Raw genomic sequence first — 13,738 nt, 5'->3', positions numbered from 1 at the left:
TGGGGGGGGTGGGTGGGGAGATGGGGAGCAGGCGGATCGGAAAGGTTGTACCCTCCGAGTACCTCAGCCCATGGGGAAAGGAGGAGGGATCATTGCGGCCGGGAGCTAGGGCTGGGGAACTGGGGTCAATGGGGGCTGCGTTCCCCGCGTTTTGGAAGAGACCCCACAGGGAGATGCCCGGTGGACTCTTCCCTTTAGTTGAATAAAGTTTTTCTTTTGGTTTGACTCCTCTGTCTCTTTTTCTGAACACGGAGCTCTAGCGAAGTGAATTTCTGTGCAGCTGCCTCTGGGTACCCAGCACGGCGCTCCCTGTGCCCTGGGTGCCGGGCTCTGCGTTTCTCTGCCCCGGGAGCTCCTTTTCTCCTCTTTTCTGTCTCAGGCCAAGGGTGATGGTTTTAAACAAAAAGAGGGGAGAACTAGACTAGATACAAGGAAGGAATTTTTTTAGAATGAGGGTGGTAAAATACTGGCAAAGGGTTTCCCAGAGAGGTGGGATGTGGGGAAGCCCTGCTGAGGAGAGGGGAGAGAATTGGGTAGTCAAGTGGTGGGCTATGGAGATGATTAGGGGCCTAGAGCACCTTTCTTATGAGGAGAGAGCCGTGTCTGTTCAGCTGGAGAAGAGAAGCTGAGAGGGGATCTCATCAGTGTTTATAAATATCTCAGGGTGGGTGTCAGAGGACGGACCAGACTGCTTTCAGTGGGGCCCAGTGACAGAGGAGGGGTGACAGAGCACTGGAAGAGGCTGCCCAGAGAGGTTGTGGAGTCTCCTCCTATGGCTGGACTAGATGATCTGCAGAGGTCCCTTCCAACCCCAACCATTCTGTGACTCTGTGAAATCTGCCAGGATTGGCTATGATGCTCTTCTTGTGTGTGCCCAGGCAGTGGCCTGTTCCGTATCTCATGTCCCGCAGTGTGTCCTCAAGACCTTGTGTCACAGTGGACACTTGCCCTTGCTGTCAGACCAAACGTGCAAAACCCCTGACGAATGCCAGGGCCACGTCCCCAGCAGCAGCCCAAGCTGGGCCGAGGGCCACTGTGCTGGGGAGGCTGTGGCCAGACACCACGTGCATTATTCCTGGGTGCTGGTCTCCTGTCCTGGGCTGCACTGCAAAATCCTGAAGAATGTGGCTGGGGCAGAAATCTGCTGTGCTGGGACCTTTGGAGAGCAGTACCTGTAGTTCCTGTGTTCCTGTCCCTGTCTCCTCTCTCCCCCGCTGCCACATGGGCAGATTCCTTGCTCCGTAAGCTGCTTCTGACTTCTCTGGAGTGTGCCAGCACCAGCGAGTGGGATAGTATTCTGGGGTACAGTCGATTTCTCCTTGTCAGATAATGATTTATATCGGAAAGGGACTTCTTGAGACCATCTACTGCAACCTCCTCCTCAAACAGGGACAGCTGGAGCAGGTTGCCCAGGACCACGTCCAGTTGGAGACTCTACCTGTGCCAGTGCTTGAGCACCTTCAGCCTGGTGCAAGAAACAGGCAAAGATCTGTTGAGACTGGAGAAGAAGGAGGCTGGGGAGGAGACCTGTCTTCTCTGATGGTCGGAGCTGGGTCCTGTGCAAGGGACAGCAGCCTTTGCTCTTCCAGGTCACCTGGCCATAGAGACAAGAGGTTCCTACGTGACGAGGGACATGAAAAGAGTCAAGGCTTATGGGGAGGACCCAACAGAACTTGGTGACTGTGACCCACGGATTGGAGTGGTCTGTTCTGGTTATTACAGGTGTAAGCCTTTGTTGCTACCTGGGAGGGTCGTGGTTGCTCATTTTCGGTCCTATCTAGCAAGTTACAAATTGGAGGTTGTTTTGCTGGCACAGGAGCACTTGAACAATGGAGAGTGGATAGAGCAGGTGATGGCAGAGTTTGATCCATCCCACTGCACACGCGCGTGCGGTTTTGATCTGGGCCTCTCTTGTGGCATTGTTGTCACTGAGCTCTTGACGAGCGTGAGGGCTACATGATCTGGTGCCTGTGTTTCCACAAAGAAAAATGAATGATTTGGGGTGTGCTGGGGTGTGGATTGTCAGCAGAGGTGGGTGTGCAGCTCTGTGCATAGAGGGTGAACCCAGGAGAGGTTCCCTCAGAGGCCATCCATCCACCCCTGAGCTCTTTTGAATCTCTTTTCCAAACTCTTTGTTAGCTTGCTCTTTCTTCCCTTCCCTTCCCTTCCCTTCCCTTCCCTTCCCTTCCCTTCCCTTCTCTTCCTTTCCCTTCCCTTCCCTTCCCTTCCCTTCCCTTCCCTTCCCTTCCCTTCCCTTCCCTTCCCTTCCCTTCCCTTCCCTTCCCTTCCCTTCCCTTCCCTTCCCTTCCAGGTGGATGAAGAAGCCTCGATGTGGAGTTCCAGATCATCCCCACCTACGCCATAGCCGGAGGAAAAAGCGGTATGCACTAACTGGACAGAAGTGGAGGCAGAAGCATATAACCTACAGGTATAGAGCCCTCCATGCGCCTTTTTTTTTGTGGGGAAAAAAGGTTCTGTATTTGTCTGGTAAGCAAATGTTGTAAGTACTTTTGAAAACGGGATTTTTGCTCCGCTGGCTGCGTGAGCCTTTAGATGCTCAGAACATGCTGGGGGGAAACACTTTGAGAGCACTGGAGTAACTGAAGAGTCTGTTCTCAATGGGAAAATGAATGATGAGTGAAGATGTGTGCTGGGTTCCATTTTAGCACAATGATTTCAGACAAAACCCAAAGTGATTTACATTTTTAAACTACCTTGTTTAGCTGTGTACACCAGGACTGAAAGGTTCTCAGGTTTTTAGGCAGGCATGCAAGATTAACCAAAGCGTTGGGAAGATTCTTGTTAGTAAATGCAAAACGTAGTTTTGTTTGTAACTTTATTTGTAACGGCAAAACTTTGCATGCACAAAGTAGTAGGTGCAAAAAAGAAAGACCCTTTGGAAATGGAAACCGTGTAGATGTGGCTGTGTACTGGAATTATAATAAGAAATCTTCAATGTGTTCTGCAAGTTTAAAGGACGCTTCTTTCTCACCCGCACAGCGTACACAACTATACCCCCAAGGCTGGAGAGGTCGGTACGAGGAGAGCCATCCGACAGGCGTTTGACGTTTGGCAGAGGGTGACGCCGCTGACCTTTGAAGAGGTCCCCTACCACGAAATTAAAAAGGACAGAAAGGAGGCAGATATTATGATATTTTTTGCTTCTGGTTTCCATGGAGACAGTTCTCCGTTTGATGGAGAAGGTGGATTCCTAGCTCACGCTTACTTTCCTGGACCAGGAATAGGAGGAGCTGCTCACTTTGATTCCGATAAGCCCTGGACCCTGGGAAATTCTAATCACGATGGTAAGAGCGCAGGTCATTTTTCAGAACAAGGATGAGTTCAATGTAGACGCATTGACAGGCTTTCACCTAGAAAATGTTTGGGTGGTGGAGCTTTCACCTCCCATACAGTGGTTCAAATATTTTCTCAAACGTGGATTATATCTTCAATGGGTCAATAATTTTGTCAGTAGGTTTGTGACTCCGCACGCCTCTGTGCACGGGTGTGAATGTTGAGGTGTGGGCACAAGTGTGTGTCTGCTGGCTTTTTCCTTCTCTCAAGATTTGCACCATAGTTGCTACAGAAACCACAGCTCTGGGGGGCAAGGGTGAGCAAGAGAGAGTTGAGAAGTGAGCCCTGGATCTCCTGGAACGCTTACCAAGGGCCAATGGAGTTGTAACGGCGAACAGGGAGTTGAGAGAGTGAAGACCTTTGAACGTCAAGTTGTTTGGATCAATATTTGTCTTCCCACAGTCTGAGTGTGGTCCCAGTTCCTCCCGTCAGACACTGGGACTGGCTGATTTGTTAGGGAGGACTAATGTTTTTGTGATATTAAGCAGTTTCGGTGTCTTTCTAGCTTTATCTTGCTCTCTAATGGCAATGAGCACTTTCTCATCTATTTTCAAATCTTTGTTTGAGAATAGTGATGACTTGTGAACAGTTTAAGTTGGAAAACTAGAATTTTACAGTGACCTTGTAAGGTACCACTCAAATTTCCTCTAACCCTAGTGGTTTAGGAGGCGCAACGTGTCTTTAAACTTTTGAGGATTCAAAATCAGGTTTTGAAATGTTTTCTAAGGATTGAAAGTTTATTTTGGATGTAGATATGGCTTGATTTTTTTCAAGTATCTAGAAACACAGGAGCATTGCTGTGGCCGCGATGTCTAAGGACGCATGCAGAGGTGATGTCTGTCATTAGAGCGCACGGTCTGAAAAGTAGAAAAGCTTTCAGGCATGCAAGCCACCTTCAGGCCTGAGCTAAAAGTGCCAGCTTGCTTTCCGAATGGCATGGAAATGAGAAAATCCCTGGGAGTTTTGAGTCTGTATCCATCAGGTCCTATTTGAAAGGAAATGGAGCTGGCAAGTTCAGCATGGGAATGCTGATTTGTAGGGCAACAGGAATGATGTGATACTTGTCTTCTCAGGGGAAGAGAAGTGCTGTTTCCTGGCGTGGTTAAATGCCCGGATGAGCTGTAGGCAGAGAAAGAGAGAGGTGACAGCCCGTGGGGTGTGGGGTTGCGGTGTGGCAGAGCAGCACAGTTGCTGTCTGGAAGTGTCACGGATTTTTCTTTCTCGGTTTGTGGCTGGAGGGCAGTTTGTGGGTTTCCCTGAGGATCGGGGTTGACAATGGGACTGAGCGCCGACCTTGCCAGAGCTGCCTCTGCAGCAGTTCGGTGTGTTTGCCCTTCGCTAGCGATCTGTGCGGGCTCAGTCTGCTCTCGGGAGTTATTTCCTCCCATCTCTGGGGTGTGAGGGTCGTTCATGCACAGGATGTGACTTCCCAGGTGTGAGACCTGCGAGTGCTGGCTCTGGGACAGAAGGTCCTTACGGGAAGGTGGAAGGGGAGGGTTTGACAACATGTGCTTGGTTTTTCCTCTGTTTTCCTCACAAAAAGCTTCCTCTGATGACAAGCTTCAGCAAGATTGGGAGACAGCTTAAAGACTGGCAGGGATGACTCTGGGGAAAATTCTCCACTGACCAGGATGTTCTGACATATATTATCACTTTTTTTTAATAGTTTTTAGGATGGTGTTTGAGAGCAGTGTATACAGTGAATAGAGCATCTCTTACTTTATAAAAGCACTTTGCATGTGGTTCTTTCAGAAACATAACGTGTTTCTCTGGTGTGCTGAGTGTCATGAGTGGTGTCCTCCAAGCGCATGTAATTGGTATTTGAGGAGCCGATGTGTGTGAAAATTGATAGAAGAGTTGGGATTTCCATTCCAGAGGATAAATGTCGTTTGTGTATTTGTTTTCAAAGAACCAGCTGGCACGCTCGTTTGAAAACTCTTCTAAAAAAGTCGCCAACGAGGATGTTGGGAGTGGCAGGGTCATATTTGTCCCCTCCACCTGTGGGAAGCACTGATGTTGGAAAGGGAATTTCGGGTGTTGAGGATGAGGGGGTAACCTGGAGTCAGAGCATTATCCATGTGAGTGTTAAATGTGAGGAATTTGGTTTTGCCCGTGTTCTTAGCCTTGGTTTGCGGATGTGAAGATGTCCTGTTCCCTCGCTGGGTGATCCAGGCCTTTTTAGGATGGATTTTCCTTCTGTGTCACCAGATCCAGATTCTCACCTCTACCAGGTCTTAAAGAGTTTCTTCTTGGTCAGAAGTTTCCTGCACTGCTGGTTTTCATTGGCAAGAAGATGTTAGCAAGGGCAATACTGTCTTTTTAACAGGAGGTATTTCTTCAAATACGGTCTTTGCGTGTCCTTATGACGTGTGTTTTGGGGCAATGGGATTGTTCTGTCTGGAACTGAAGAAGTGTCTGAATGAAAGAACAAAAATACCCTACCAGTAGATCAATAACAAAACTCGCCTTTATTCAGATGCAAAAAGGAACTGTTCTGGCTGTTCAGCATCCATTCCGTGACTGTGTAAGTCTTAAAATAGCCATGAAGTAACAATAGTATCCTTATATCAACCCACAGAATATCAGCGTGTAAAACGTTCCCCTCCTGACAAGAACGTGTATTGGTTGGAGGCAAAATTTGAAGAGTCTGCCTCTAAGCTCTCTTAGCCTTGCAGTGATTGTGAAGATAAATGCTCTCCATCACGTGGCTCAGACAGACAGGTGACTCTTTGCCGACTCTTTGCCGAGGAGCTGTCTGCAGCCAACCTGGTGGTCACTGCTCATGTCCTTTTTTTTTGTTTTCCCGTGAGGGTGAAGCCAAGTGGGGCCTTACCTCAACTTTTTAACTTGTACTAGTTTGATTTGGGTTTGACCTTGAGGCCAGTGCCTGGGACACGCTGAACTCTGGCCAACCCTACCGTTGACTTTCTCCGCAGGTCATCATCGAACGCTCTAAAGGGGAGAAACAGCTCCCAGTGCTGGGCAAGACCAAGTTCCTTGTCCCAGACCATGTCAACATGAGTGAATTGGTGAAAATAATCCGGTGAGTGGGGTGGCCCCAGCTGGCATGCCGAGAACCTGGGCACAGAGTGGTGGGCGAGGGTGAGGCAGAGACAGCTGCTGAGGGTGGGGATGGGGACATGACAACCACAGCATCCTTGTGTTGTGGTACAGGGGGCTGGAGGGGGCAGGTTCTTCACATCTGGTGAAGGACTGTGACCTCTCCCTGCCAGGGACACTCCATGAGCCGATGGGGGGACCCCAGTGCCCTTCTCTCGTGCGTCAGCTCAGATGGAAGAGGCTCCTTGGCTTTGCCCTTGCCCGCCAGTACTTGGAGAAAGGGGCTTTGCAGAGTCCCAATTCAGGGGGCCACAGAACCCCGAGCAGCTCAGCTGGGCTCATAGACACCATGTCCTGGCTGTGCAGGCCTGGCCCCGCGTGAACAGTGTTGCTGGGGGAGGCAGAACTTGTTGTCGCGGTGCCTGCGCGGTGGGCTGACCCCAGCCCTCCTGCCCTTGTCCCCACAGGCGTCGCCTGCAGCTGAATCCCACCCAGGCGTTCTTCCTGCTGGTGAACCAGCACAGCATGGTGAGCGTGTCCACCCCCATCTCGGAGATCTACGAGCAGGAGAAGGATGAGGATGGCTTCCTCTACATGGTCTGTGCGTCCCAGGAGACCTTTGGCTACTGAGGCCTGCTGAGAGGTGGCGTGTGGAGACAGATGAACTGTGGCACACGGGCCCCGGCTTTGGAAGACGACACAGCCAGAGGCTCACGAGACGGGGGCTGTGCTGACCCCCCTTCCCTCCCTCCCCTTCCCATCACCAAGAGGCTCGTGGCGTGTGGTGGACCAGCACAGCCCTTCAGCTCTGTGTGCATTAGTCCCGCTCCCTCCACACACACGCACCCACGTGCAGACACCCAAGCGCGCACGTGGGGCCTCAGCTCCCTGTCCCGTCCCCTCCGTGTCACCCCCTGCTGCTCTCGCTGTGCTCCGCGGCTTTGTAACCCAGTGCCAAGACGGCCCGGCCGTGGCGGAGAGGGGACAGGACACTGTAGCCTTCGCTGGCAGCGCAGGGAGAGCCGCCTCTCCTCCGACCCACTAACAACGGGCAGGAGGTCTGCAAAAGCAGCAAACAGATGTTACCGTTGCTCCCGACTTTTAATTGATTTGAATTACACCCATATCAGATTCTTGGTGCTACTGATTAGATGTAGGCGTCTCTATAGTGCTGTGGATAGTGTATATCCTTTAGATTTATTTTATTGGGTTTTGGTTGGTTGTTTGGGTTGGTTTGTTTAGGGATAGATTGGAATGGGGAGAGGGGGTAATCTTTCCTGTATCTGTAGGTAAATAAATCAGGCTTCATTGCACTTTAAAGCACAGTAGATGTCAGAGTGGAACTTCATTTTAATTTATACAGGTCGCCATATAAAGTGCTGCTCCTCTGTTGACAGTTGTACCTAGATTGTCTCATTTTTGGGGGTTTTTTTAGTAAAATTGGTTTCCTTTCTGTCTCCCCATTGCATGCAACTTTACAGTCTCAGTGTGGCAAAGAGTTCACTCAAGGAACGTACTGGTTTATACTTGCTATGTTCCCTTTCCTGTTTCTCGTGTATTATACCAAAACAATGTATATGATAAAACCCCACCCAGTTTAATCTATACAAAGGTATATATATCTATAAATATATATATAAAATAAACATAAATTCAAGTCGTGGTTGGTCCCAGCTGTGGCAAAGGCGACTGGCTGGGGTTGAGGGGCTGCGGCAAAGGTGGAAGCCCAGTTTAGAGGACAGATCATTGGACAGTGATGCGGGAAACGTGGTTACCATTGCCCTACCCGTGACACAGGTAAGTCTCTTGTCCCACGACCAAGTTGCCTCACCTGGGAAAAAAGCCAAACCCTGCGGTGGGGGGCATTTGCAAAGTCTCTGCTTTTAAAGGAAACTTTGAGCAGTGCAGGAAACCTCCCCGAGCGCTCAGTCAAAACTGTTTTCCAACCAAAGGCAGGGGCCGATGGCCATTTAGCATCTCAGTGTGTTTTGCTGCCCCTCGGCTCAGGCCCTTTGCACTGCCCAGCAGAGGGGGGGTTAGATACCGTTTGCCTGAGTTGCAGCTGACCGTTGTGTTCATGTCCTACGCCTGCCGGGAATCATGGAATCATAGAACACCAGGTTGGAAGGGACCATGAGGATCATCTGGTCCAACCTTTCCTGGCAAAGCACAGTCTAGACAAGGTGGCCCAGCACCCTGTCCAGCTGAATCTTCTGTCCAGGGCAGGAGCTGCGGGTGTAAGGGACAGGGCCAGCAGAGCGCAAACGGGTGGTAAGTGCTGAAGAAAGAGGGTGGGAAGCCAGCTGGAAGCTCAGCATGCAGCAGCGGGTAGGTGAGAACAGTTGCCTCACTGGTCCTGGCATCTGGAGCAGCAATGCGGGTTGACCCTTGTTAAGCACCAGCCTCACGGTATTTAAACTCTGGTCCCTGAGCTCGGGACCTCTCTGAACCGCCTCCTTGCGGCATGGGTGATGGGCCTGTGCCTGCTGCACTGACCCCACAGCAGTGTCAGCCCTGCTGGGGCTTCTCCCTGTGGGAGCTGGCAAAGGAGCAGCAGATGTGCTCAGACACAGCGAGCTGGAGCCTCTGATGGGCTGTGGTGGTGGAGCCGAGGTGTCCTGTTGTCAGCACCGTGAACACAATCACTGGAGATGTGCTGATTGCCTTCACCACTGTAGCTCTCTGCTCCATGTGACCTCAGCCAGCAAAAGGATGCTTTCAAAAGGCAGAGCTACGGGAGAGGCAAACCAGGGCTGCCTGCGTTGGCGAATCTTCACAGAATAGTTTGGGCTGGAACCTTTGAAGATCATCTACTCCAAGCCCCCGAAATGAGCAGGGACACCTTCAGCATTTTAGAGCACAAGTCTTACGAGGAACAGCTGAGGGAACTGGAGTTGTTTGTGTGTGTGTGTTTGTTACCTATGGAAGAGCAGTAAGGGCAGACCAGCCGTCTGAGGGCCGTACCAAGGTCGGAAGTTTCATGGCAATGTCCTTGACCCCGGCCCCAGGGAGGCAGCAGACTTCTCTACGGGGAAGGTCTGTCTGGCATTTTGGACCTTCTGTTCCTGACAGAAGCGAGTCACCTACAACTGTAACCCATTTTTTCCTTCCTCGTGTAGCTGGTCTTGATACAGCAGGTATGCTTCCTGCCCCTGTCAACACCTCTGGTGTGGATGGGCCTTCGTCCTCATGATCCATTGACTGGTCTTCCACATCCAGAGCCTCATAGCTGTTGTACAGAGGCACCTGGGAGGGCGAGGTGGGCAAGGAGGGGTTTCACCTGCTGCCCCAAGTGTGGACTTGCTTCCATTCACTCCTTTCCCTTGAGCTACGGCCTCCAGCCCGGCAGGGTGAGGGTAAAGGGCCCCCTTGATCTTGGTGGGTTTGGTTGGGTTTTTTTTGGTGGCTGTTCCTGTCCCAGGGAAGCCAGAGCATAGTCCCACCAGTCTCCTCAGACTCCCTGATGCCTCTTAACCTTTCTGCTTCCTCTCTTAGCTCTGCCACCAGGCTGAGCAGATGGACGCCCGGTCACCCCTCCCACAGCTCTGGTCTCTACTGCCATCCCAGCCCAGGAAAGGCTCTGGCACTGCCGGCAGCCCCAGGCCTGCAGGGCTGCATGTTTCCCTGGCAGCTCTGCCTCGGTTGCTGCAGGACCTTCCTGGCAAGTGCCGAGGACACAACTTTCTGCTGGGTGGATACCATGGCCAAGCTCCTCCTAGGAGGGTGACAACCACCAGCTGAGCTCGGCTCTTGAGCCGGTGGGGTGACGGCGCCCTCCCCGCACGCACGGGCCGTGCCACACGCTGCGGGCTGGCGCTGCTGCTGACAGGTGGGGGCGAGAGCGGCGGTCAGCGTGGCTCCGGCCAGGCCCAACTCTCCTCGGCGCCTCTGGCCAGAGCTGCCGGCTCCGGGCGGCCTCTCTCGGCGTTTCCCGCCCAAGGAAACCCCTCAGCGTGGCAAGGTCTGCCGCTCCGCCGCCCGTCGGGTGCAGGAGCAGCTCCCTCAGCGAAGAAGGCAGGCACAAGCCAGCACTTGGCAACAAACTCTTTATGGGAAGCACGGGGCTGTACTTGGCGGAGCTGCCCAGGGCTCTACGCGTCTCTTGCCGCAGCCCTGCCCAGGACATGGCCCGCAAGCCTCCCAGCTAACGGCCTCGCGGCTGCCGCGGCTGCTGGGGCTCGCCTCCCACCAGCTGGCCGCGCGCTGCTCTGCGTCGTGCTGCTGTCTGGGCAGGGGCCCTCGGAGCTGCCGGAGGGACGGGCTGTCTGCAGAGCTGTGGGCCCGTGGAGGGGCGGGTGTCCTCAGCGGGACGGCTCTCCTCTCCGCCTGGAGGTCCGGGCGACTTTGCTCCCTCGCCGGCTTCCAGGCTCTGCTCTTGAGGTGCGCCGGGGAATCCTTGTCCTTCCTCCACGCCTGGGCTTGAGAAAGGCGCCCGGGGTGGCTGCGGCCGTCTGTTGGAGACAGCTCCCCTGAAAAGCTCCAGCAGTCCAGAGCATGGGCAGCTACAGCCTCCTTCAGCCTGAGAGGCTCCGATGGCTTCCAAGGTGCTGCAGACAACGTTGACAACTTCTGTGGCCAGACTGTCAAGCGAAGCCCCTGAAGTTGCTCTGTCGGAAGCTGCTCTTTCCGCTTGCCCCGATTTCTCTTCCTCAAATTTGCCCGCTTCGGTGGTTCCTCCGGCAACAGGCCCTGGCTCAGGTGTGCCGGATGCAAAGTGCTTCCCCAGGCTCTCCGACACGGTCGCTGTAAGCTGCTCGGCCGCCAGTCCGATTTGCTGCCGATGGCGCAGAGAAGAGATCTCCGGAGGCTCTGCAGCTCTGAGCGCACCGGCTGCACCTTCGTGTCCCGGCTCGGGTTGGGAGGGGCTTTGGCCCTTGCCCAAAGCTGCATCCGCTCTCAAGCGTCGCCCCCATTTCAGGGAGTTGCTTGCTCCTTTGGGTGGAGGTGGGCACGATGGTTTGTGAGGCAGCAGCAGCTGTTGTCCCAGACCAGATGGTATCTGAGGCAGCAGGAGCCGCTGTCCCAGAGAAGAAGTGTTGATGTTCCCCCGCAGTTTGGGAGCATGCTCTAACTTGGGCAGGTGTTCCCGAAGCTTCTCCTGCAAGGTGACAGCAGGTTGTGTCTGGCTGTGGGCTGGACAAGCGCTCCCGGCCCTGCGTGCTGAGGCGTCCCGCGGGCCCAGGACAGGGCTCTGCTCCAGCCCCGCGACGAGGGCGGAAGGGAAGGGCTTCCCTCGGGACTCTGCGTGTCTGGGAACACCCCGCTTTGCTGACCTGCTCTCGGATGAACGCTTTCTGGGCCTCCAGCTTGAGCATGGTCCGGTACTGCCTGTACTGGTTGAACTCCTTCAGCGAGCAAACCACCTGTGGAGAGCCGGGGGCAGAAATCCCCCAAGCGCTGTGAAGCCGGCTGCGCAGACTGCCTTCCCGAAACAGCCGCCCCGGCGGGAGGGGAGCTGCTCCCTGCACACCCTGCTCTGCGCTCGGGAACCCCGCTGGGAGGGAACCGTTTTGATCAGCCCCATCTCATCCAAACCTACGTTGCCATCGCTGGTGACGAAACCCTGTCTCTTCAGCCACTGCACGTTGACCTTGCGTTGGTGGTAGGCCTTCAGATGCGGGTCATGCAGGCTGTTGTACTCGTTGCTCATCCGGCGGCCCAGGGGATCCCCAAGGTCAAACGAGCCCGAGGGCCGGTGAAGCTGTGAGAGATGTTCCAGAGTGTGAACGGGGCAGGAAGGAGCAGCAGGGACGAACGCACCTCCCAGCTCCTCAGGCACACAGGCCGGCATTTCCAAACCTGCGAGGTCCAGACTGATTCCTGGCCCTCCCACCCCTTTCTTCTGCCTTTACCTTTTCCCCCAGCTTTCCCCTGCTGAACACAGGCTTGGAGCCGGGTGTCACGGGGATCTTGACACCGAGGGTGAGGTCCAGCAGCTCAGGGTCCATTGGGCCAGTAGCTACTTCTCCCAGGTGTTGTCTCCTGTGTCCGAGCTAGGAAGACAGAGACCCTCAGGCACAGCTCAATGAGCCTCCTGCCCAGCGGCTGCAAGAAAGGGCCCGTCCCAATGCCCCCGAGCAGCCCCGCCGTGTCCCAGGCTCCCCGGCTGAGCCCTCTCCATCGCCCCGCTGCTCACCTCTGCCTGTTTGACAGTGCACTGAGCACCGCGTCTGCCTTTGGGACAGCAGCGGTGAGACTGTGCTGCACAGCTCCTGCACTCAGCACCGCGTCTGCCTTTGGGACAGCAGCGGTGAGACTGCGCTGCACAGCTCCTGCACTCAGCACCGCGTCTGCCTTTGGGACAGCAGCGGTGAGACTGCGCTGCACAGCTCCTGCACTCAGCACCGCGTCTGCCTTTGGGACAGCAGCGGTGAGACTGCGCTGCACAGCTCCTGCACTCAGCACTGTGTCTGCCTTTAGGACTCCAGCAGTCAGACTCCGCTCCACGGCTCCTTCCAAGAGCTCTCCTAGAGCTGCGTCCTGCGCTGGCTCCTGTCGCTCCAGAGGCACCCGGCAGCAGATGCCACGGCCGCTCTCCCGGCGAGCGGCTTTATAGAGCACTCGCCATTGTGGCATCACGGCGTTGCCGCATTGTCACATCACTGGTTTCCATGACGCTGCCCTGCTGCTGCCCACCGGCAGGGCACACCCCTTGATACCAAAAAGTCTATTCTGCTAATCTACTCTATTCTATATTGGTCAGATTGTCTCCAGCACCATGAAATCTCACCTTGAATGTTACCAGGGATGAGGCATCTACCACCTCTCTGGGCAACATGTGCCAGCATTTTACCACTCTCATTGTAAAAAAATTCCTCCCTTGTATCTAGTCTAGATCTCCCCTCTTTGGTTTAAAACCATCATCCCTTGCCCTGTGTCCTGGTTTTGTTAAAAAACAAGTTTCTCTTTTAGTGAATTTTGCCTCTCAGCTAAAGCTTCATATCAGCTGCATTTTCCTGGAGAACCAGACACATGTTTTGGCAAACCTCGCAATGGAATGCAAACTTATTGATAAGCACGGATGGACATCTCGCGAGAGGGGCAACGAGAAACTGGTGACCGAGAGACTGAGCAACGGTGAATAACATTCCATTCACGTGAATACTTCATATAAAAGTGGGAGATCACGAGGATCTCATCCCTTTTTCCTTCCCTTTTTCCTCATGGCTGACATTAGGAGAGGACCTTGCTGCTCGTCCCTGTGAACGGAGGCCTAGTGAGAGACTGAGTCCAGCTCCGGTTGGCTGCAGAGTCCAATCCAGGACTTTGCGTGCTGGCTCTGCAGTTGCTGAGACTTTCAAGATTGGTTTTGTATATTTTGTAT

At 53.8% G+C, this 13,738-nt stretch overlaps 1 protein-coding gene across 1 annotated transcript; it reads left to right on the top strand.

The window, feature by feature from the left end:
• The first annotated feature begins 2,275 nt into the window (after positions 1–2,275).
• On the top strand, positions 2,276–8,076 carry LOC136108069 (microtubule-associated protein 1 light chain 3 alpha-like). Its single transcript, XM_065849560.2, has 4 exons — positions 2,276–2,428; positions 3,001–3,305; positions 6,291–6,397; positions 6,882–8,076. Exons 2-4 carry the CDS (start codon positions 3,303–3,305, stop codon positions 7,042–7,044), a joined length of 273 nt encoding a protein of 90 aa, XP_065705632.2. The 5' UTR covers positions 2,276–2,428; positions 3,001–3,302; the 3' UTR covers positions 7,045–8,076.
• Positions 8,077–13,738: the final 5,662 nt, after the last annotated feature.

Source organism: Patagioenas fasciata, chromosome 16 (genome assembly GCF_037038585.1).
Source record: "Patagioenas fasciata isolate bPatFas1 chromosome 16, bPatFas1.hap1, whole genome shotgun sequence".
In the NCBI taxonomy this organism is placed as follows: Eukaryota; Metazoa; Chordata; class Aves; order Columbiformes; family Columbidae; genus Patagioenas; species Patagioenas fasciata.
The sequence above is the reverse complement of the archived record's forward strand: the minus strand, read 5'-3'. Positions and strand labels throughout refer to the sequence as shown.

Bases quoted from the DNA above. Each gene is read 5' to 3' on its own strand.
- LOC136108069 (XM_065849560.2), top strand. The intron at 6,398-6,881 runs GTGAGTGGGGTG...TTGTCCCCACAG, and splicing joins GAATTGGTGAAAATAATCCG to GCGTCGCCTGCAGCTGAATC.